Consider the following 25,671-nt stretch of genomic DNA (forward strand, 5'->3'; position numbering starts at 1 on the left):
TGTCCGACTCTTGCAACTCCATGGACTGTAGCCTGCCAGGCTCCTCTGCCTGTGGGATTCTCCAGGCAAGAATGCTGGAGTGGGTTGCCATTTCCTTATCCAGGGCATCTTCCCTACCCAGGTCTCCTGCATTGCAGGCAGATTGTTTACCAACTGAGCTATTGTAAGTTTAGTTAGGTTGCAAAGCACTAATGCAGTAAAATTAACATAATGTGACCTTTGTTTTTCAAAAAGTGGAAGTGCTCACAGTTTTTCTCTACTTAATTTCTCCAACAATACTGAAATTTCTGCAGCTTGCATATTGTCAGTGAATGTAAGATTGAGCAAGTTTATATAGATACGGAGTTTTTTGGCTTGTTTTTGCAGCATATCTTGGGTATTCTTAGAATTACAGCTAATGTTAACTCTCTGCAACTTTAGCCAAGCCTTAACATGCCTTCAAAATTGGTATTTCAAAAATTACGCACCACAGGCAAATTTAGACAAATGCTGCTATTTAGGTTAAGAGGCTAAAGAGGTAATTTGTTTTTTAAATCTGTATTAAGTACATGTGTACGAATTCTATCCGACTGCCAGTTAAGTCTCAGGCACATTGCTTTATGCAGTGATGAGGAAATGTAAAAATTGCTTCATGGAAACATCAGATATGTAACAGTGTATAGAACACTGGAAGTTGAAATGGCCATAGTCAGAGAATATACAATCTAAAATATTTCGTCTTAAGTCACCTAAGAGAAGACCTAAATAGAAGGGTTACCTTTATGCTTTCCTTACTAAAAAGACATTGCCAATTGTTAGGAAAAAATTTGTAAGGCATGTCCTTATTAATTAAACATATCATGCCGTACTCTAGATTCTTGATCAGCTTTATTTCTTATCCTTTCTATAACTGTGGGCTTCCCAGGTGACGCTAGTGATACAAAACCTGCCAGCCAATGCAGGAGATATGAGAGATGTGGGTTCAATCCCTGGGTCAGGAAGATCCCCTGGAGGAGGGCATGGCAACTCATTCCAGTGTTCTTGCCTGGAGAATCCCATGACAGAGAAGCCTGGTGGGCTACACAGTCCACAGGGTCGCACAGAGTTGTACGTGATTGAGTGACTTACCACACATAACTGTATTTCTATATAGTTTAAATTAAAGTTTAGAATACTCTTGCTGCTGCTACCGCTAAGTCGCTTCAGTCGTGTCTGACTCTGTGCGACCCCATAGACAGGAGCCCACCAGGCTCCCCCGTCCCTGGGATTCTCCAGGCAAGAACACTGGAGTGGGTTGCCATTTCCTTCTCCAATTCATGAAAGTGAAAAGTGAAAGTGAAGTTGCTCAGTGGTGCTCTTAGCGACCCCATGGACTCCAGCCTACCAGGCTCCTCCGACAATGGGATTTTCCAGGCAAGAGTACTGGAGTGGGTTGCCATTGCCTTCTCCAGAATACTCTTGAAGATAGGGAATTTTTCAGTGATCTTCAGAAATAGAATTAAACCTTTAACCACAAGCGTTGGAACTTGTGTAAGTTTCAGTTAACGTTTAATTCTACATTCAATTTAAAAAGATTATATGGGGATTTTCTCCAGTGATAAACTATTACCTGGCCAGTAATCCAGAATGATAGATGAATATTTAACTGAACTAAAATAAATTTATTCTTTTAGAAAAGAGTGTAGATCTGTAAAATATGATAGTTACAGGATTTGTTTTTTTTTTCCTTAAAGCAAAATCCATTTAATAAAGAAATGCAGACATTTCTCCTTTAGTGATACAAAGTTCTGAATTCCAAGTTTGAAGAGCTGTTAGTTTTATGTTTTGTATTTTATATAATAGATACACATTTTCTGTAGTGTATTACATGTTAACAGATTACTTATTTTTAAACGTGGCCTTTTATTCCTCTGTAAAAGTTCTTAAAATAATGTATAAACTTGTCCAGAGCAAAATATTTATTTGAAGATATTACAATAAATAGGTATCCTTTGAAGGCTGAAAGTTAAACATTAACTATCTTTCAACTTTGTTGAGCTCAAATCTTTGGGCTGCTCTATAGTCCACCAGAACTGCCACTTGAAACTTAGAGTTTCAAAGAAATCTTTGAAATACATTTGGTGCCGAATATGTGAAGTTATTTGATCATGCTTTGCAGTGCCTTGTTGAGAAGACATGACATTGGGGGAAATTTTTAAAAGTTAAAAGTATATATACTGTATGTGTCTTGAAGTGTTTTCTTTTAAACTGATAGATTATAATATTTAAAAGTAGTGTTTCTTGACTTTTTAAAATTTGAATTAATACTACCTTTACCCATTGCTACTTTGGATTTTAGTTGCCATACAACAGACATATTAGACTTATCCCTTATTCTTACACTTTCTTCTTACAATTATTGAAATTGTACAAATTCTAGAAAATATGCTTAAGATCATCTCTTCATATTAGTTAGCAGTTTCAAGAGAAAATATTTATCAAATAGTACTTTAAAAATAAGCAAAAGTAGTTCTGTCAAATGTGGTGCATTTAACCTTGAGCATGAATGGATTGTACAGACTGGTGTACATGTTAGAAATAAGCTGTTGGGTAAAATGTTGAAGAGCTATATTTTAAAATAATAGCTCTTTTTTATAGCTATAAACAAGTTATATATAAATGTTGGTGTACCAGAGCATTGAAAATAAAACTTGTTTGTAATAAACTCCATCCCTGGTTCTCTATCCTGAAATGTAACTGAGTGATAATAAAGTGCTATTCATCTGCAGGTGCATTGCTTCTGCTTAGTTAAAAGATGGTTGAAAGGACAGGAATTAGTAGCATGTTGTATTAGCCTTTTGTAGTGCATTTTGTCCTAAGCATCTTAATTTCCCTGTTTTGAATGCTAAGTAGCAAGGGTCTTGGTTTAGAACTAATACCCATCATGCATGTAAACGGTATGAAAGAGCTGCTTAGTAAGTTAACACAAAGTGTTCTTGTGTCAGTCCTTGTGGAAATAGATACAATACAAACATTACAGCTGAACTCACGGCAAACTCCATTAAGTAAAAACCTGGCCTCATTGTTCAGGAAAAAGTTTGAATAGAATGCAAGCTCATTTTGTTGAATGTAATGTCAGGCTTTTAGGGACTGTATTGAGGGATAAGGTTTTGTTAAGTTGAGACCAATTCATTAAGTTTTATTGCCTGGTGAGAAGCAGTAATACTTTATTGTAAGACTTCATCAAATATTCATGGTTAAAGAGAAGTAGTAAATGTATTCAATCAAGTGGTCTTTTGGGGTTTTGAAAAGGATTATGAAGTCTGCTCAGCTGATAGTTTAACATTCATCGAGGTTGTTTAACAAGGGTAATTTTAATCTCTGAGTTTAATTTTGTTGTCCAGGCTTGTCTCTTTTTACTGTCACAAATTCAACTCTGTAAAAATTGTGTCACGTTATAGGATGAGTGGATAATATATCCAGTCATATAATTTATGTATTTCCTAAGTGGGCATATTTTAAATAGTCTTAATTTTGAGTTTTGGTGTGAGGGAGTTAATGACCTGCTTGCTCATGCTTACCGTTTGTTTGGTCAGACTCTAGCCTCACCTCACTACTGCTGGAGATCCTTTCATGTCTTGAATAATATACTCTTCTTGACACATGTAACTTAATAAAAATAATAAGCAGTCTTTCGTTTTGGCCAGTTCAAGTTGTCCTGAAGGGGTGTGGTCAGCCTTCTCTACATGATGTTAGAGATTTCTGTAGGGTTGTATTCATTCTTGCAGTTGATTTCAGACTCCCCGCCTCACCTCCTCTTTTTTATTTCTGCGTTATACTTGTGTTCATCTCACATTTTTGTGGCAGAATCTTGTACACATGAAACTCATCCTTTCCCAATTTGCTATGTGTTCACTTGTTTAGTTTAACAGTGAATTGAAGTTTTGTGAATTTTGTCCCTTTCAAAAAAACTAAGCATATTCGACTAGGTCAGAGTTATTAATTTCTGTGTGTGTCCTTTAATCTCCATTCTTTAGGCAGATGATGTTGAGGGGAAAATTAGACAAATCATTCCACCTGGATTTTGCACAAACACAAATGATTTTCTTTCGTTGCTGGAAAAAGAAGCTGATTTCAAGCCATTTGGAACCTTACTTCACACATACTCTGTTCTCAGTCCAACAGGAGGAGAAAACTTTACCTTTCAGATTTATAAGGTAAAGATAGATCTAAATGCTCCCTTACTTAATTTGCCTGAAACCTGTGTTCTGTTTGATGTGTTATTTTCACTGATTTATTTTAACTTCAGGAAACAAGTCTTTGTCAGCACTAAAAACAAAGATCTGTTTTGTATGTGTGTCTGTGTACACATCTTAATCTGAGACTTCTAAACATTTTCCCACAGAATAGTTTTGCGTTCTGCAGACTTTCACTTACCTCTGTGATGAGTTTCACCTGACTTTTCCTGGCTTTTTCCCTAGGCTGACATGACATGTAGAGGCTTTCGAGAATATCATGAAAGGCTTCAGACCTTTTTGATGTGGTTTATTGAAACTGCTAGCTTTATTGACGTGGATGATGAAAGATGGCACTACTTTCTAGTGTAAGTACAGTTCTAAAGCAACAGTAGACCTTATTACCTCCACAAAGCCAGCATTTTAATTGTGGCAGCCCAATTATTGGGACAGTATAATGATATTTTTCCCAGGAAAGAAAAACTATTGTTTATGAGGCTTGAGTTTTCCTTCATTATGCTTTGGGAGACCTTGAGAATAGAGCCGAATTAAATGCTGTTGTCCGTTAGGGCTCTGAATGTAGGCTTAAACAGTAAAATGAGCTTTGCCTGTGTTTTCTTTTACTTGCCACCTATTCATCTTTATAATAGGCAAGTGCACTGAAGTGATGTAAAGAGGTCTGATTTATCCAAGTTGCTGCACACCAATTAAGTGAATTGTATATTCAGAACATAGCAGGTGTACCCATTGGGCCCTCACAGAGTAGCTTGCTGACACTGAAAATTCAGTCAGAGAATGGAAAAGAAAATGGACACTGCATGGGAGCGCGACTGTAATTGACCTGCTTGGCTTTCTGTTTTATCTGCAGATTTGAGAAGTATAATAAGGATGGAGCTACACTCTTTGCGACCGTAGGCTACATGACAGTCTATAATTACTATGTGTACCCAGACAAAACCCGGCCACGTGTAAGGTAATTGGCAGTATAACACGTGCCTTGTCTTTTATTTCAGAAGAAGGAACTGCTGAAGTTTCTAATACTTATTATAATAGTGTTGATTTGTTTTAAAAAATACCATTATTCATTGGCTGTGTACTGATTTATTTCATTGTTCCTTTTGAAACCGTTTGGAAGATTAAATGTTTACAATTTTGAGTGTCTCGGTGGTTTTTGGAATTCTTAAAGATGGATTGAAAAAAAACTACACAAACTTTAAAATGTTTGTATTACTGTAGTGATTTGCAATCTGTAAACTGGTCAGATTGTAATATTTTAATATAATTTCTTTACTATAGTCAAATGCTGATATTGACTCCATTTCAAGGTCAAGGCCATGGTGCTCAACTTCTTGAAACAGTTCATAGATACTACATTGCATCTCCTTCTGTTCTTGATATTACAGGTATGTAAATTTTGTTACTGAAAGAGCTTTTCTAAATCTCTTCTTTACTAATTTTGGTTTTGTCAGAAATAACTTTTGTTTTAAATAGCAGTCTCCTGAGGTCTTTTTGGAACTGTTTAGAGATGACTTAAGTTTCATTTTAAATCATAAACCCTTTGTGAAATTGGATTGCATCTCTGAGTATGAAGTGCTTAATTAGTTGAACAAATTGAGGATAATGAACTGAATATAAAATGGGAAATCTTGGTCAGAAATATATATATATTGCAAGTATGGTATGACTATTTGTTCAGTCTATTTCTCAAGCATTTTATAAAGTTGATTTATCTTTTCATCTAACTTTATTGCTGCTGTTAAATGATTTGGAAACTTGGGAGATAAAGAAGTAATTACTAAAGTTACTTTATATCAAAAGTTATAAATTGACACTTTCACTAGCTTAGTGACTTGTAAAATTATGGAAACTTTACACAATCAGTAACACTTCTTTTTAGCTAAGCTGAAAGTTGTTTAGCTTCTGTTTACTTATAGAGCTTGGACTTGGTACTACATGAAGAGACTTTTTGGTGATTTTAGTCTGGAGATTAGGGTTTCCATAAGTAGTCTTTGTCTTCTCTAGTGGGTAATGTGCCAGCAGGGGTTGTTTCTGTGAAGCCTCTTAACCACTTTCTTCTGTCTACTCCAGCCTATAAAGTCCTTGATACTTAGCGCCAATTAGCAGATAAAGAATTTTATTTCTTAAATCTCAGTGAAGAGTCATCAATAATGGTAGCCTTTATTCATTGCAAACTGAAGTCTCTAAAGAGAAAATGCTGAACATGTTAAAGGACTTCTGAATTAGAAAACTGGGTATTGGCCTTTATTTTCAGTGTTAACATTTCTTAGCAAATTACTAAAAATGACTGATACATTTCTTCTCATTAAGATATTTCTCCTAGATTTCCATTCTCAGTCTTTTTAAATAAAGGATTGTTTTCTCTCTTTGGTTGTTTTAGTTGTGTTTAGATCTATTATTTTGCATATTTTTAAAACTTTTGGATCTTTTGCAGGGTCTGGATTTCCCTTTGCAACCCAGAATATTCCTTATATTGAGATGGCCTTTTGCTTAATTGACATATAGCCAGATATAGTAAAAATTAAAACCTAACCATTGATGGCCTATGTTACAGGATAAGTTTTTGTGGTATAATTGCCACCCATTTTCTTTTTTTAGCACTTTTTTTTTTAGCACATTATGCCTCGTGACTTGCAGGATCTTATTTCCCAGACTAGGTATCAAACTTTGGCCCTGGCAGTGAGAGTGTCGAGTCCTAACAATTGAACCTCCAGAGAATTCCCTATTTTTAGCATTTAAAAGTAAAATACTGGGAAACAGTTCTTTATATCATGTGCCATTTTCCTTTTGAGGATGTCAGTATCATAAGATATACAGCGTTTTAACACATCTTGGTTATATGACCTTACATATAGAATCAATGATTTATTTCTTCCAGAATTGCAGAGACAGTTGCGTTTGACAGTAAAAATTGATCCTGGGCTATATGTCAGTGTTATTAACCTATCAGTGTATATTAAGAGTTAATTAAATCTGTTCTTTAAATATTCCTTGTAGTACTGGAATATGTTACATGGCTTTTTAGAATTTTATCTGTAAATGTTTTGTAATATGAAGAGTTAAAAGAGTGTTTTTTTAAATGATAGCAGGGTATTAATGTTGGTAGATGATGTATTTAACTTGGGGAAAAAACTCAAACTTTGAGCCCATGTATAACTATAAATTTATATCCAAGCAAATTTCATCTTTTAAATGCATCACTTATGTAGCATAGAAACAAAGCAATTGAAGGATGTCACAAATTAATGGGTGTTATCATTTTAGGTTCATTTTCAGGCTGACACCTTTAGTTAAAGCACTTAAAGTTAAGAGTGGTGACTTGGCCACTTATATGAAGCTACAAACAAAATATTGTTAGTCTATAATGGATTATTTAAACCTGAGTGGAAATTTTTTTTACACAAATTTTTAATTTATGTGAAAATTACAGATAAGAATGTGGTGTGAGTTTTTTTAGATTTTTATCAACTGTAATTCTCTTACCTTTGATGTGTTTTCCCCTAAAATTCTGGGGGGTATTAGTTACTTAAGTTACTTAGGCTTTCTCCCATACTAAATTTTATTTTATACTGATATTAGCAACACAGTTCTTTCTTTCCAAACCAGAAAGAGGTAGACTGGATAAGCATGTGTGTCGCTGTTAGCACTTCAGAACATTTTTTCAAGAAATGCTTGCTTAAGAGTTTGTCACTTAGTAGAGATTTAATTAAAGCAGCTCTATTGAGGTCTGATTTCCATACCATTAAATTCATCCATTTTAAGTGTATATATAGTTCAGTATTTTTAGTATACTTGCCTAGTTTTGTGGCCTGTTTTAGAATATTTCTGTCACCATAAAAAGATTCCCTCGTTTCTATCCCCAGTCAGTCCCCATCCCCAGTCTCTTGTATTGAGATCTGTGATCCATTTTGAGGTAAAGTTTGTGCATTATGTGCGGAAAGTTTCTAAATTAATCTTCTTTACATGTGATCATAGTTTTTCCAGCAGTTTGCTAAAAAGACTATCCTTTCCTCTATTGAATTGCCTTGGTACCTTTGTTCAAAATAGGTTGACCATAAATGTAAAGATTTGTTTCTGGACTCTAATCATCTGTGTCTGTAGTGCTGCTGGAACCATACTGTCTTGATACATTTATTATAGTTTTCTTACTGAGGATTTTTTTTTGTGCGTGTGTTTTGCCTTAACAGTAATGTCAAGTTTAGCTCCACAAATTCAATGTAAGTTGAATTTGTGGAGCCTGTTTTGCCTGGAGGCTGTAAACTAAACAGACAGTTCTTCAAATGATTGATGAGTAGAGTCAGAAATGGGTACTGGCCTTGGCCAGGTGGGTGGGAATGGAGCAGAGAAGAGGGGCCTCAGGGACCCAGAGGCACACACTCCCAGAAGACAGTCCTGCTCTCAGTGAGCATCTAGACAACGCAGACTAGGGCTGGTCGCTGCAAACTCATCATCAGTGGACCGTGGCTTTGTTGATCTCCTTGGGACTCAAATACTGCCTCACCCAGCCTATGTGGCCTTGCTTTTGCTCTCTTTGGGCGTCATGGCTCCAGTGGTAGCAGAGCTTCGACCTTTATGTTGAGTTTTGGAATCAGGAAATGAAAGTCTGTTGTGTTCTTTTTCAGAATTGTTTTGGTGTGTTTTCATTACAATTGTTGTTTTATTTTCTACTTCATTGATTTCCAGTTTAACGTTTATTATTTTCTTCTTATTGCTTTGAGATTAATTTACTCTTTCTAGTTAAGATTGAAACTTAGGTTATTGATTTGATGTCCTTTTTTTCTAATAGTATAGCTATCTAAATAATACTTAAATATTATTATATAAATACAAGTACTGGTTTTACTGATCATATAAATTTTCATAAATTGTGCTTTCATTTCATTCAGTTCACGTTCAAGTTTGATTATGATGTATTTAGATATGTAACATTATGTTTTTCCTAGTTGAAGCTTGTTGAGCTTCCTGGATGTATGGATAAAATTTTTTTCATCAAATTTGGAAAGTTTTTGGCCAGTGTTTCCTTAGCTGTTCTCCCTCTTCCCTTTCTTTGAGACACACATTAGTTACACTGGTATACTTGAATGGTTTCAATCTAGGTTTGTGTCAGTCCATTTTACATTTTATAAAGCTGCAGAGTACAAGTGAGGAAAACCAGGTTATTGTAGTAGTTAAAGAAAAAAAACACTGGTGGCAGCACATAGAGGAATCAGAATGTCCTTCATGTTTCTGGGTGACTTGTATAACTGCTATGTGACCAGATTAATAAGGAAAAGACTGAAGAATTAGACAAAGTAACTAATTACAGTGTTATGTTTATTTGGTGATTTTCTGTAGGTCTGCATTTGTTATTTGGTTTACTGTTGATTTCATTTTCTGTGTATTCCTAATCACAATTTCATACCAAACCGATGCCATGACAGAATTTCACTTTACCACCTTAAATCCATAGTCATGTAATGTTACTTAATAATTACATGTATATGAAGTGCTGCATAGAAATATAAAGACAGTATTTAGTACATATAGATTGAATGAATGAATGACTCAATCATAAAACATTACCTTTAGCTCAGATTCTTTTTTTAATAAAAATTTTATTGCGATATAGTTAACATGTCATACAGTCCTCTTATTTAAAGTGTTCAGTTTTTCAAAAACATGTTTACAGTGCAGCTATCACCTTAACCTAATTTTGGAGTATTTCATTCTCCCAAAAAGAAACCCAGTACTCATTAGCAGTCACTTCTTTCCTCTTATTCCCCTACCCTTTCAACCCCCCACCAGTGCTACACAGCCATTAATCTACTTTTTGTCTCTGTAGATTTGCCTCTTTTGGACATTGGAATCGTACAATAAAATGACTGACTTCTTTCACTTGGCATAATGTTTTCAAGGTTCTTCCTTGTAGTACTTTATTTTTTATTTAGTTTAGTACTTTATTTTTATTGCCAAATACTATTCCATTGTATGGATATACTATATTTTATTTATCCATTCATCAGTTGATGGACATTTGGGTTGTTTCTACTTTTTGGCTCTTCTAAATAATGCTATTATAAATATTCGTGTACAATTTTTTGTGTGGACTTGTGTTTTCATATCTCTTCGGTACATACCTAAGAGTGGAAATGGTGGAAAATCTGATAACTATGTTTCCCCTTTTAAAGAAACACCAGACTGTTTTCCACAGTGGCTGTGCCATTTTATATTTCCACCAGCAAGTACATGAGGATTTCGGTTTATCCACATCCTTGCTGATTCTTGTTGTCTTTTTTATTCTAGTCATCCTAGTGGATAAGAAATGGTATTTCATTGTGGTTTTGATTTGCATTTCCCTTTGGCTAATAATGTTAAACATCCTTTCATGTGCTTATTGTGTGTATTTATATCTTCTTGAGAGATTCCTATTTAGAGTCTTTGCCCATTTTCTAATTGGGTGGTGGGTATTTGACCTTTACTTATTGAATTACAAAGTTTTTTATATAGAAAGTCTGGTTACAGTTACATATCATATATATGACTTGGGAATATTTTACCCCATTCTATAAGTTATCTTGTCATTTCCTTAAAGGTTATCACTTGAAGCATAAAAGTTATAAATTTTTATATAGCCCTGTTTATCTACTTTTTCCTTAGTTGCTTGTGCTTCTGGTTCTGTTATCTAAGAAACCATTGCCTAACCAAAGATCTTGAAGATTTACTCCTCTATTTTCATTTAGGTCTATGATCTATTTTGAGTTAATTTTTGTGTACTGTGTGAGGAAAGGGGGGGCCAACCAACTTCATTTTGCTTATGGAGACCCAGTTGTCCAAGTACCATTTGTTAAAGACTATTCTTTCCCTCATTGAATTGTCAAGGCACCCTTCTCAGAAATTAATGGACCAAAAATGTATGGGTTTATTTTAAACTCTCAACTCAGTCCCATTGACCTACATGTCCATCTTTATACTAGTATCACAGTCTTGATTACTGTAGCTTTGGAGTAAATTTTGAAATCAGGAAATGTGAGTCCTCTGACTTTTGTTCTTTTTTCAAGGTTGTTTTGGCTATTCTGATTTCCTTACATATCAATTTTAGGATGAATTCGTTAATTTCTGCAATAAAAAAAGCCAGCTGGGATTTTGATAGGGATTGCATTGAACAGTTGGTAGAGAGTTGATAATTGTAACAAAACTGTTTTATGACCCATGAACTAGCTCAGACTTCAACATTCTTTGTTTATACCATCTACTAATTAGAAAATGAGGGCTCAGAGAAATAAGATAATTTGCCTCAAGTCCTTCATCTATAAATGACAGAACTGGGACTCAAACTCACGCTCTCTGACTATGCAGTGTTTTTTCTACCTATATGTTTTGGTATCTTCTTGTCCACTACTCAGTCTAATGTAGATAACATAGACAAACATAAAGGAAGTCTATGCTACTCAGATGCAATGAAGAAAGAATCAAAATCATATTCTCTAAATGAAAAAGAGTGTTTTGTAAAAGGAAGAACTTTTTTTAAATTAAGTTAAAGAAGCATAGAAGACTTTGAAGTTTATTAGATTAAAGTAAGGGAGTTATAAACTTAGCTTTGGAACCCTTAGCTATCAGAAAATGGCTTTTGGAATTGATTATCCAAACTTGAATCTCTTGTGTATACTGCTGCTTTAACTGAAAATAAAACTAAGGTACATATGATAACAAACTAGTCAAAAATTTATATTTGATGGGAGAATGGCATTGAAACATGTAAAATATATGTGAAACAAATCGTCAGTCCAGGTTTGATACAGGGTGCTTGGGGCTGATGCACTGGGATGACCCAGAGGGATGGGATGGGGAGGGAGGTGGGAGGGGGGTTCAGGATGGGGAACTCATGTACACTCGTGGCAGATTCATGTCAATGTATGGCAAAACCAATACAATATTGTAAAATAAAACTAATTAATTAATTTAAAAAATTTATATTTGAAAAGTAGTTGAAATTTCACAAATAATATATATGTATTATTTGCAAAAGGATTGTACCTATAACTTTATTTGACAAAGATGGTAGTGCTATTTTATTTATAATCTTTCATATTGTAACTTTTGTATTATATAATTCATTGAAGAATATTTTACTTTCTAAGGTTAGTGTGTATACTGAGGTTGCAGATGATGAATAAGTTATGCTGGGTAAGGGAAATGTTATTCTGCTTTCTTTCTTTAGCGGAAGATCCATCCAAAAGCTATGTGAAATTGAGAGACTTTGTGCTTGTGAAGTTTTGTCAAGATTTGCCCTGTTTTTCCCGGGAAAAGTTAATGCAAGGATTCAGTGAAGATATGGCAATAGAGGCTCAACAGAAGTTCAAAATAAATAAGGTATTTTTATTCTGGAAGGAAAACATTTAAATTTTGAAAAAAATAATTTAAGTACATAATTTAAACGTTGCAAATACATTAAGAATACATGTGTAGGAAGTAGCAGTGGTTAAGAATACAGGCCCTGGGACTTGCCTGGTGGTTCAGTGGTTAAGACTGCATGTCCACTGCAGCAGGCATGGGTTTGATCTCTGGTCAGGGAACTAAGACTAAGATCCCACATGCCAAAAAAGAAAAAAAAAAACATACAGGCCCTGAAGCCAGATTGCCCAGGATCAAATCTGGCTTTACCACTTGAGCAATTAGAGCAATTGCTTAGAGCAATTTAGTTTACTTCCTTCTGCCTCAGTTTTCTCATTAATAGAATGGAAAGATAATTGATTTCATGGCTGCATTAAGTATAACAAGAAAATGTTTATTTAAACTGGTAAAGTAGTTAGTGCCCCTGGATACTACTATATTGATAGGAGGAGGATTGGAATAAAACATATAATTTTCACTTTTTATACTTCTAGATGTATTTGTTTGGATTTTAAAGTAATAAATATCTTAAGGTAAGTACAGACAAATAATATAGGAATTCAGAGGAAATTATTATATTTATGTTAGCAAGAAATCAAAATATTTCATAGTGGGGATACATTTGATCTAAGCCTTGAACAATGGGTAGGTTTTGGAATATAAAAATATGAGGGATGAAGAGTATCCAGTAGTGAGGACTAGTACTTGGTGCCGACGGCCTCCCCTCCCCTGGCTTCTAAGGCACTGCAATTCCTAGCTTTTCAATTAACCACTGTGCTCATCTTTTTTGAGATATTGTCACTGGCTTCTACATTTTTGTATGCTCCCTAAATATAATTCTTCCCAGAGTTTTTTTATCCAATCCTCATTTCTTCTCATTCTACTTAATTCTGAGAGCTCATATATTACATCTGCAATCCAGATTTTCCTCCTGAGGTCCAAAACTATGCCAAACGTTCACTGGTGACTGACCTTCAAAAAACAATTTGAATTGAAACTTTCCATCTTCTCCCGCATAAAAACACTTTAATGGGCTCATGGTTTTAAGATAAAATACAATTTTAGAAATAATTTATATCTCAGACTGTATTAAACCTTTAATTAACTAGAATTTATTTAATAGCTCAGCTTTCAAGAGAAAGAGGATATGAAGACATTATTATTGAGATTAAAGCTCCTCAGTATGGCATACAGACACCATCGTCATCTGGCCCGTGCCTGCCTTGCTCGCCTCAGCTTCCTCCCACTTTCCTGTATGCTTTGGCTCTCCTGAACCTCTTGCCATTTCCCAACTGTGCTACAACTTTACTCCTTTTATGTACCTGTATATCAACTATTCCCTTTGCCCTGATAACCCCTTCTCCTGTTTCTTCATCTTTGCCTGGCCAGGTAGTACATTTTTCAGGCTCAGTTCAGGTGTTTCTTCCAGAAATTTCAGTATTATCTTAACCTATGTATACCTGACCTCTTCCTCACTCCCAATAAATAAGTGGAATGACAGAAATAGGAAAACTATAGGCCTACTCCTTTGGCTTCAATGTTACCACAACTTCCTGATTTTTCTCATATTTTTTTTGACTGTTTTTGTCTGCTCATTAACTGGCACTATACTACAGGGTTCTGACCTCCCCTCCCCACACACACACCCCCGTCTTCACTGTGTATGTTTTCCTTGGACTGTCTTAACCATTAACCAGTCCTAAGGTTTAAACTCTTGCCATGTATATTGATATTGCTTAAATCCTTGTCCTTCGTCTGGAATTTTATTCAGATTTATATGTTCTCTTGCCTCCTAAATCTCTCCTACTCTGTGAAAATCTGTCATTCCATACCCTCCTCCACAGTCTTCCTCCTCTTTATTTCTAGAATCCTTGTCCCCTTAGTATTACTGTTTGTGCTGTCTCAGTTAATACCATCATCATTTTTTGCCTGATTTAACAACTGAGCTTTCTGATTGGTCTCCTTCCCCTTCTTTTGCTACCATTTTCATGTAGCTGATTTACTCGCAGTTTTTTTCATTTTGTGTCCCAGCAGTGTTAAACTACTTCTGCACGTGTGTACGTGAGACGTGCACGCACATATAGTGTGCCTCCCTGTTTTAAGAGCAGCATGCTCCCTTTCCTTTAAGACTCACTCAGGTTTTATTCCCCCAGGACGCCTCTTCTAACATTGTTCCCCCATTCTCAGTCTGTGCTGCCGTAGTGTCCTGTGCACATTTCTATCATGAAGTTAACCGTACCTCATTCATTTGTGTTACACAGTAGACTGCTTGCCTTCTTGAGCGCAGAGACTATCTTTTATTGCTTTTTGTCTGGCACCAAGCATAATTTCTGGCCTATGGCAGGTATTCAGTATATGATATGTTCTTCTGGGAAAGTGTCACTATTTGTGATTTGAAATGTTCATGTTCTTCTTTGGTTTATTAGCAACATGCTAGACGGGTTTATGAAATTCTTCGACTACTGGTAACTGACATGAGTGATGCTGAACAATACAGAAGCTATAGACTGGATATTAAAAGAAGACTAATTAGCCCATATAAGGTAGGACTTTGAAGTCTTAAACATTTATTCTTGTCACTGTTGAAAATGAAGAATATCTAGCAAATGCCAATGTGTGGGAGAGTCCAAATCATTACAATTCTGCTAAACTTTACAAAAGTGAAAATATTCTTCCAGTTAGTTATAAGAATTCTCCAGTGTAAACTATAAATGTTTCCATTCACTTAGAAACTAATCCCAAGGATAGTTTGCTCGTGGTTATTTTTTTCATTGTATGCATCTTTTAAAAAACTGAATGCCCAGAATCTTCCCTAACAAATTATCTTGTTTTTTTTTCCATTGTTTTATTTGTCCCTATATTCTGCTTACACGTGCTTCTTTCTTCCTAAATATGGCCTTGGTTGCCTTTTGTAACCCCTGTACTTGACCAGAGCTGAAATCACAACTTAGTGTTGTTTATCTCTTTTGTCATCTTTCTTGCTCCTTTACCCCCTGCTTTTTTTCATTTCCTTTATTTTCCTTTAACTCAAAAATATTCCACTCCTAGATCAGGTCTGGCCTCCTCATCTTTTGGCCATTAATTATTAAGGTAGATATTGTCCATGCCAACTTGTGTGGAGGAAGATTTGTGATTCTTGTAGTTGGGCAGTAATCTGATTGGAGAGAATATTCATTTATTTATTCAACAACTAATTACTAGGTACTGCATTTGTATATACTATTAGACCTAGAGGCTTATACAGCACCATAATTGGGAACATGAATGACAAATTTGAATCTGTCTTAAGGTTTAAGGAGAGTGTCAGTTAATAATGAGTAATTTATATCAAGTGCATAGTTATGATTTTTCTAAGTTAATCCAAGTTTTATTTATCATAGATTCTGCTTTATAGAGCCAGTCTTTTGAGTGTTAATGGTATATAGGGTCACACTACTCGTTGAATCTCAGCTTTTTTCCTTTATCACATCTTGTTTGCAGTGCAACCATATTTCTTAATTTGTTATAATTCTAAGTATAGCACATTTTGAATATAAAAATAATTATTTGCCTGACATACAAATCTTGTGTCTGGAATTAATATGTTTTTTCTTCATAGTGCCATTTCATTAAGCAATTTAATGGAATACTTAAATTTAATCAATTAATAAAATCAATTTAATTGATTTTCTAACTTAGGAACTACCATCTGCATATAACAGGTTGTAATAAATTATAACGACTATTCCCCCAAATTTGTCAGAAATAACATTTTATTCTTTATCAGTCTTTATGTTTGTCAGCTCAGAAACTTCAGAAAATTGGTAGAAATGGTACTTTCCAAAGATTTTGATCTTTAATATTAACTTGGTAGCTGGAAAATTTCTTTATGATGAAATTGGGCATATAGAACAATATAATTAGATGTTAGCATGACAACATTTAAGAGTATTAAAACTTTTAGTAATTTATTAAATTATGTATCTCAGATACTTGTGACATTTTATATAGGCAGATGCAGCAAATAAAAGATGATTTCTAAGTATAAATAGCAGTCAGGAAGTTATGCCAAATAATGGGAATATCTGTAGTTCATAAAAGCAAGTATTGTCTACGCTTAAGAATAATAATTTTTTTTATATTATTAAGTATCCTCACCTGTCTAGCAAGTTCACCTTTTCTAAAAGACCACCAAAAACTGGTTATTAAACTATTTAAATTCTTAACAGTCAAAATCGGTATCACCATCCTTGCACTCATACAAAATATTAAATTCTTTAGATACTTGCTGCAACCCTATTTATAGTATGCCAAGTTTAACGAGTTTAGTTATCCAGTATTCTGTCTCATTGAGAAAACCAAGAAATCTTGATCTGGGTTGATAGCCACAGTGTGATAGAAAACCTACCACAAACTTGGTAAAAGCCTAGAAGTAGTTGAATGCCCTATATGCAAGGAAGAGTTAGAAGATTTCTTTGTTGAATGTATGCAGATGGTTTTCTCCAATTTGTCATTCCAAGCTGATACTTGTATACTGTGCTGTGCTATCACAGCATTCTCAAATGCAAAATTATATTTAAGAATAAAGTAAAATTGCTTAATACTGAGTGTGATTTTGAATTTTTAAAAAATCTTTAAAATATATGCCAAATGGGGAAAGTTTGGAATCTAGAATTTATGTTTTACTTTAATACATTTTATTATAAGAAAATGTAACTTTGCTAAGTTATTACAGAGGAATGGAATTGTTTATTGATAGCAAAGTCCAATTCTGTGCTGCCTTTTTTTAAGGGCTTAAATTTCCATATCAGTTTAGTTCCACTAAGAAATTTATTTGGGTAGATATTAGAAGTAGTTGTACCTTACTTTAAAAGTTCTTTAAGTACTGATAATTTATTTGTATCAGTGCCAAGAAGGGATAAAAATAATTTGTATTAACTAGAATCATTTTAAAAGCACAAAAAGAAATTCTTTAGTACAGAAGTAATTTTCAGGTGTTCAAAAAAAGATAAATTTGAACAATTTGACTAAAAAAAAAGAAAAGTTGGTGCAGCTGCTTGGTTTTAGCATTTAAATTTTTATATTGTTTCATAGGCATATTTTAATTCATAATTGGTTTGCAAGTACAAAATTTAGAATCATTGTTATAATAGCATTGGATTTGGAATCAGAAAACTCAATTTTGAGGTCTAGCTTTAACTTTTACAAATTGTGTGTGTTGACAGTTTATTAAAATCTGGGTATTAGGCTTCTCTTCTCTAAAATGGAAATACTTCCATAGTGAGGAACTGATGAGAAAGAAATACAATACAGTGTGCATGTTTTTAAAGGTAACCTTTCGATAAGTCTTAGGACTTTTTATATGTCTCCACACCATTATTATTTTTAAATTATTGCAAAAGAACCTTATTTCTGTAGTTCACAAAAGAGACTGGTTGAGCAGATGGAAATTAAGGCGCTCTTAGAGGTGGTAGAATTTTTGAGATATTTGTAAACCTTCTTGGAACCTCTGAAAACTAGGCAAGAAGAAAGTTGTTTTTTGGACCTTAAATAAACTGACACTAATATGATCTTTAATTAATTTTTCTGCATTAATTAAAGTTATCCACAGCCTTAGTCTATGAAGGAATTAGCTTTTTGTTTGTTTTTGGAGGGAGAAATTTCTTCTGAGCCTAGAGGAGGTCTATTCCAGTCTTCTGGAGTTCTGTCTTTCAGTATTTTATTTGTACTCCCAATGTAAGTCACTTGCTGGATAGAGGTGATCCCCAATCAGTTTAAGTTTTTTTTTTTAAACACAGTTTAAAAGATGAATTTATAATTCCTACATATACAAAGCAGTATACATATGCAGTTTTAGGAATATTAAAATCAATAAAACAAATAGCTTAAATAACTTATTTTAAAAAATGAACCATAGTTTACATGCTCATGAGGAACTTCTCTAATAGTTTCATAGTTTTCCATAAAGCTAGTACATGTATTTTTTTATTCCTAGGTACTCAGAGCTCTTAAATTTAATTCAGAGATGTTCTGCTATGTCAATAAAAATTATAATAGAAATTAATTCTGACATCCATCTGAGAAAAACTGACAATGAAATTGAAGGTGGCAATGAATGGGGAGATAAACTGGGGAAGTAAACACTCGTAAGAGATCTGTTGTTTTTGTTCAGTCACTAAGTTGTGCCTGACTCTTTGTGATCCCATGGACCACAGTACACCAGGGTTCCCTGTTGTTCGCTGTCTCCTGGAGTTTGCTCAGATCAATGTCCATTGAGTCAGTGATGCTGTCTAACCATCTCATCCTCTGCTGCCTCCCTCTCCTTTTGCCTTCAGTCTTTCCCAGCATCAGGGTCTTTCCCAATGAGTCAGCTCTTCACATCAGGTGGCCAAAGTATTGGACCTTCAGCTTTGGCATCAGTCTTTCCAATGAATATTCAGGGTTGTTTCCTTTAGGATTGATTGGTTTGATCTTGCAGTCCAAGAGACTCTCAAGAGTCTTCTTTAGCACCACAGTTCAAAAGCATCAGTTCTTCAGTGCTCAGCCTTCTTTATCGTCCAGTTCTTACATTGTACATTTGTCAGCAAAGTGATGTCTCTGCTTTTTAGTAAGGTGTCTAGTTTTGTCATAGCTTTCCTTCCAAGGAGCAAGCATCTTTTACTTTCAGGGCTTCAGTCATCGTCTGCAGTGATTTTGGAGCCCAAGAAAATAAAATCTGTCACTGTTTCCACTTCTTCCTCTTCTCTTTGCCAGGATGGGACCAGATACCATGATCTTAGTTTTCTATGTTGAGTTTTAAAACAAGTTAATAATTTAAAACAGTATGTCACTGGCACATGATTCATTCTGTAGGTTATTTGTAGCAGAATTGATAGTTAATATTTAAGAACTAAAATGATGGTTCTGTTGTATACGAGAATTTAATATGATTGGAGGCATATTCAAGCAATGGGGTTAGATTATTTTATAAATGTTATAACTGGTTAGCAGTTTAGAAGAATAATTTTTTTTCTTATAACATACCATGATAATTTTTGGATGCATTACCTTTTAGTTCCTGACCCGTTTCCTTAACTTGGGTGCCGCCAAGAGGCAGTTGTGCTTCTTGGCAAAAAAAAAGTAACTTTCACAGCAGAAACAAAGGATTTATTATCCACATGATTGAAGAGTGAGGAATATACTGTCCTTCCAGGGCTTGGGAGTAATAAACCTGAATTTTCATCACTTCTCTAGAACTACTATTCACAGTGTGATTAGAAGATCAGCAACATTGGGAATTCTCTGGTGATCCAGTGATTAAGATTGTACTTCCACTGTAGGGGCCATGGGTTCAATCCCTGGTTGGCAAACTAAGAATCCCCCAAGCAGTGCAGCCACGCACACAAACACACACTAAGTCAGCAATATGAACATCATCCAGGAGCACTTTTTAGAACCGCAGACTCTCACTCCACCCCAGACCTACTGAATGAGAACCTGCATTTTAATTTTAACAAGGTTCCCAGTTGATGTTTGTGCACATTTAAGTTTGAGAAGCACTGCATGTCTTATATTCCAAAACTATTAAGGTTTCCTTTGAGAGACATTTATTAGTTTTTAGGATGGAGTTAAGACTGTTTTCAGGGGGTTTTTTTGTTGTTGTTAATTGTATTTGGTAGGCAGTTACATAGAAATTCGGGAGAAGGCAATGGCGCCCCACTCCAGTACTCTTGCCTGGAAAATCCCATGGATGGAGGAGCCTGGTGGGCTGCAGTCCATGGGGTCGCTAAGAGTCAGACACGACTGAGTGACTTCACTTTCACTTTTCACTTTCATGCCCTGGAGAAGGAAATGGCAACCCACTCCAGTGTTCTTGCCTGGAGAATCCCAGGGACGGGGGAGCCTGGTGGGCTGCCATCTATGGGGTCGCACAGAGTCGGACACGACTGAAGCGACTTAGCAGTAGCAGTAGCAGTATATAGGAATTCAGAATACGGACTTCTAATTAATCATTAGGGGTTGGATCCTGGCTTCTCTGCTTACTGCCTCTATGACAAATTATTTAACACCTGCACCTTTTTTTTTCTTTTTCAATTGAAGAAAGTTATAGTACCTGTCTCATAGTTTTTAGGATTACATAAGTTAATATACTTGATTTCTGATCTCTATATAAAGTTAGCTCTTTATTAAATGCTTAAGTGAAAGAGGATATAATCTACAGCAGTTTATCCAAAATGTATGAAAGCGAAAATCGCTCTGTTGTGTCCAGCTCTTTGCGACTGTGGACTGTAGCCTGCAGGTTCCTCTGTCCATGGAATTCTCCAGGTCAGAATACTGGAGTGGGTAGTTGTTTCTTCTCTAGGGGATCTTCCCAGCCCAGGGATTGGACCCAGGTTTCCCATATTGCAGGCAGATTCTTTATTGTCTGAGCCACCAGGGAAGCCCAAGAATACTGGAGTGGGGAGCCTATCCCTTCTCCAGCAGATCTTCACGACCCAGAAATCGAAACAGAGTCTCCTGCATTTCAGGTGGATTCTTTACCAGCTGAGCTACCAGGGAAGTTGAAAACGCGGGTATACCTGTGGTGGATTCATTTCGATATTTGGCAAAACTAATACAATATTGTAAAGTTTAAAAATAAAATAAAATTTAAAAAAAAGAAAAAGAAAACTAACAGGAAAAAATACACATATGCAATAAAAAAAGAAAAAAAAAATGTATGAAAGTTTCATATATTACAATGTTTTATATAATGCAGTATTGCCACCCACCTAGGAATCTTGGAGTCATTCTGCATTCTTTCCCCACATCATCCAGTGTTTTCCTCCCTAAATCTGTTCTGTACCTTCCACCTCTGCTTGGTCTGTAACTAAGCAGACTTGGCCTAGGCTTTCATCATCTCTTGAATTCTTAAACTAACTGCTAACTTGGTCCCTTCCAGTCCCATCCTCAGTATACTAACTGTATTGTTCTGATAGTGACCTGTCTAAAAGTTGTTACCAGATTCTTAGGGTGATGCAAATCTCAGTTTCCTGAGAAATGGTAGTTTCCTTCTCAGTGAAATGGAGAGGGTTTAATAAGATAATGTATGTCTAGACAGTAGAGACTCAATAAATGCTAGTTAATACTGTTTTTTAAAGTGTGACAGTTTTTGGCCTATCTTCCTGAAACTCTCCCAACAGTTTATGGTAAAATTAATACGTGGTCCATAAATACATCGCTGGGAAAGGGAACTCAGAAATAATAGTGGCAGAAGAAGCCAGTTTGGAATTAAGATTAACATAATTAATGATTAATTACTATTAAAAATTGATGAAATAATAGCACTTAATTTCAGTTGTCTTTCTTCAGTTACAGTACCTTATTTATTAAAGAAATATTTGAGTGTCTGTACTGGCCAGTTCTTTAGTATGCTTTGGAGGGGGGCTGTCACTCACATACCTGTATTTACCATTAATTGATACAAATTCCATGTCTTTTGGAACCCTCTTTTTAGAGGGCTTGTAATTCATGTAACATTATGTTTAGGCTTCCTTAAAAATGTATGGGATAGATTTGGGCATATTCCTACTACTACTATTTTTAACACTGGAGACATATTTTTTTATATCAGCTTTCTTGGTCTAACCAATACTCGTGTTTGTTACTTAGAAAAAACAGAGAGATCTTGCTAAAATGAGAAAATGTCTCAGACCGGAAGAACTGACAAACCAGATGAACCAGATAGAAATAAGCATGCAACATGAACAGCTGGAAGAAAGCTTTCAGGAACTCGTGGAAGATTATCGACGTGTCATTGAACGCCTCGCTCAAGAGTAGAGGTTATACTTCTCTGTACAGAAAGTTTGCAAATTTCTGTACATGTGTTGTGAAAATCAGATGATGACTTTAATTTTAAAAAATCTTGTAACATTTTGCTTACATTAAAAGTTATCTATCTTTAGTTGAATATTTTCTTTTGGAGAGATTGTATATTTTAAAATACTGTTTAGAGTTTATGAGCATATATTACATTAAAAAAGATATAGCTTCTGAAATACCACTGCAATTACTTCCCTTCTTAAATAGTGTAATAAATGCTTAGTTGTGATATGTTAATGTGTGCTGATATGATTCTTGAATACTTATGATTAACTTTTTCCAAATCTTATTAAAAACCTTTAGGTTTTAAGTTTTTATTATTCCTCCCACACTTTGCTTCTAAGCTTTTAACACATTTCTTTAAGGTCTTCCTAGTAATCTTGGTCTTACTATGTGATTTTTCTAAGTAGAAAATGTTCTTAAAGTAGAATTGTTTTAAATAAACTATTAACCACTTATTAGGAGTAGGGTGGGTAAGAGAGAGAAGGGAAACTAAATACAGCCTGAAACCTGGATGTTTGGCACCAAATATTAATTGAAGATAATTCAGAAGTTGCCATAAACATTTTCTAAATAGTAAGATACAAATCAGGTAACAAAAGTCTAGTTTACACACTATTGTTGAAATATGTAAAATGAGGTTGTGATTTAATATAAGGTTATCAAGATGTTGAAGTCTAAGAAGGGGGAAAAAAAGATAAATTGCTTAATATAGTCCTTATTTTATTGAAGTAGAACTAAATAAGTTGCTTGATAGTCATTAAAAGTAAAGCTTGATTTTTTTAACATGTGCCAGTAAGCCAAGTATTGTATAACATCAAAAATGGGATGTAAGTTGAACTTTACTTTTTTTTTTTTAAGTTGAACTTTACTTTTAAAATGTGATTTGTTCAGTGCTCAAGGCAAAATCCCATCTTGGACAAGCGCTAACTTGTCCTTCATCAGCTTTTTTTCATCAGTAAATTCTGTCAAACATGGAAGCAAAGTGAGTAGTACCCTCTGGACACAAAATAGTTGTGGCCACCAGCATACCAATGGCACTAAAGCCAGACCTTTAAAATAAGAGTTCTGCGAACATTTCAGACAGTCTCATCTCAGAAGTTTATATACATAAAACTTGATTTCTGAGAGTACATACACGTACCTAAGTCGTACAGATAGAATGAACCAATGCAAAGTCCTTCTGAAGCTATATGGAAAAAATGTGTTTTCCATCTGGATTTATTATAAGATTTTAAATTTTTTAATTTGGAAATTAACAATTGATGCCTGAAAATGAGCTCTGAGGAGAAAAAATTAGTACAATCTAAATAAATTATCTTTCAACATCCTTCTTTATGTAGACACCAGAAAAAGCCAATGTGATACCAGTTTCTGCAGTTTTTTTAAGAAAACAATGTTCTATGGTTAAAGGTCTAGTTTATTAGCATTAATCTTTCAGACTTGAAAGGCTGTACTTTCATTTTGAGTTAGAATAAGTCTGATAGTAAGATCTGTACTTATAACAGGATAGTTAAACACCAGGATAGAGATACATAGAACCGTGTGTGAAACCCATCGCAGCTACCTTTTGGGCTTAGTGGTCACTTCCACCCTGTGGTAGCAGCCTTCATCCCCTTTACCATCCAAATACACATAGATGTACAGTGTTTTATTTGCTGCCTTTACCTTTTTCCCTTCCTCCCCTCCACTACTACTTTTTTCCATATCTTCTCCAAGTTGCATTTTCTCTACATGTAATACCATGTTTCCTTTCATGGAAACATGAAGACAGTGAAAAACACTGATGTAAAATGAGGTTGTATTAGACTTGTCTCCAGGCTTCCACCCTGTTCTAATATCTGTGTTTATCCTTTTTACATCTTTTCTCATCATTCTTGAGCTTTTCTACTCAGATGTGGATATAGATGTAGTATATATCTAAAATTTTTAAAAAAATAAATAACACGAAATTCAGTTCATACCTGAGTTAATATGTAAGAGGAAGAGAAAAACCCACTATATGTCCCTGTCTCCAAATTGCAGGGGCCTCAGCTTGCTGTACCACAGTCTTATCTACTCTGAAGATTTATCTCATCCACCATTATCTTGTCCACTCGAGTTTCCTCACAGCAAAGCCTTCAATGCTGTATCAAAGAAATAAAGAATCACAGACCTCAGAGGTCAAATGATTGAATTCCTCAAATTCATTCTTAAGTTCTTTTTATTAGAATTTACAAGCCAGTTTAAAAATATTAAATGCTGATTAAGATACCCATACTTCTTCCAAGTGAAATTATTTTATATTTGTATATGATCTCTGTATACATTGAACAGAGTAGCATTTTCTTTTTAACATTTCTAGTATTAAAAATGGTTCTCAAAGATGTACAATATTTCAAGTTGAGGTTCCCATATTAAACCATTTGCCTAGATTTTTTCTTTTATTAGTACAACATTCAAATGAATTAATATCTTCAAATTCAAATAAATTAATAATATATATATATATACACACACACACACATATATATATTTGTATCCATGAAGTATCCCAATTCCTGGGAAGTACAGTTATTGAGTCAAAGGGTAGGACTATCTCCATGGTTCAGTTATGTAAACATGCCATATTTTCCAGAATGCTTTGTAAATTACAGATATTAATGTTTGTACTGATTTTAATAGAATTTCAGTGCTATGGTATGTTGGTTTTGTTGTTGTCTCCACAGGTATAAAATCTCAAATTTGTATTCTTTTGCTTAATGGGAAAGCTGAATACTTTTCCATCTTTTTGTGAAATTTTTTCCCTTAGGAATAGGAATTATCCATTTCATTTTTCAAATTTGACTTTTAGGGGCTATACATTTTTATAGACAGACAGTAGATCCAGAAGTTCACTTGCCTAAGGTCACAATGAATTAGTGGCAAAGCCAGGACTATAATACCTGGCTTCCACTCCTCCATTTCATCTTCTCTCAAGTAGGCTGACCAAGTCATAAGCATGCCAACCCACTAGGCTCTTCATAAAGTGGGGCTTTCTTTTATCGCCATCTGGGAAATACCTCACTTGCATGTTTGACGTAGTCACAGGACAAATACCCCAACTGCCCTCTATTGAAAACCTTAAGTATCAGGAAAAAGGATGTTTATTTATAATGACCGAGATTATTGGTGCCTCATTTGAAGCATGGCTTGAAGTTCCTCATTTCCTCTCAACATTTTCAGTTACTCAACATCTACAACTTTCATGTTTCCATATGCCTTTACACCTTCATTGTAATACGCATTTCAT

General features: G+C 34.7%; 1 protein-coding gene across 3 annotated transcripts in view; it reads left to right on the top strand.

Moving 5' to 3' along the window:
• The window catches only part of HAT1 (histone acetyltransferase 1), a 39,794-nt gene extending 17,157 nt beyond the window's left edge, over positions 1-22,637 (top strand). For all 3 annotated transcript variants that reach the window (XM_086358217.1, XM_086358208.1, XM_086358227.1), the window contains exons 5-11: positions 3,996-4,175; positions 4,440-4,561; positions 5,062-5,166; positions 5,490-5,596; positions 12,409-12,560; positions 15,008-15,124; positions 22,191-22,637. In XM_086358217.1, coding sequence (XP_086214343.1) covers positions 3,996-4,175; positions 4,440-4,561; positions 5,062-5,166; positions 5,490-5,596; positions 12,409-12,560; positions 15,008-15,124; positions 22,191-22,358 — 951 coding nt within the window. In that variant the 3' untranslated portion in view covers positions 22,359-22,637. The remainder of the gene's footprint in view (positions 1-3,995; positions 4,176-4,439; positions 4,562-5,061; positions 5,167-5,489; positions 5,597-12,408; positions 12,561-15,007; positions 15,125-22,190) is intronic.
• Positions 22,638-25,671: the final 3,034 nt, after the last annotated feature.

Source organism: Bos grunniens, chromosome 2, assembly GCF_055505025.1.
Source record: "Bos grunniens cultivar Pamir isolate PY7600 chromosome 2, Bosgru_T2T1.0, whole genome shotgun sequence".
Taxonomy (NCBI): Eukaryota; Metazoa; Chordata; class Mammalia; order Artiodactyla; family Bovidae; genus Bos; species Bos grunniens.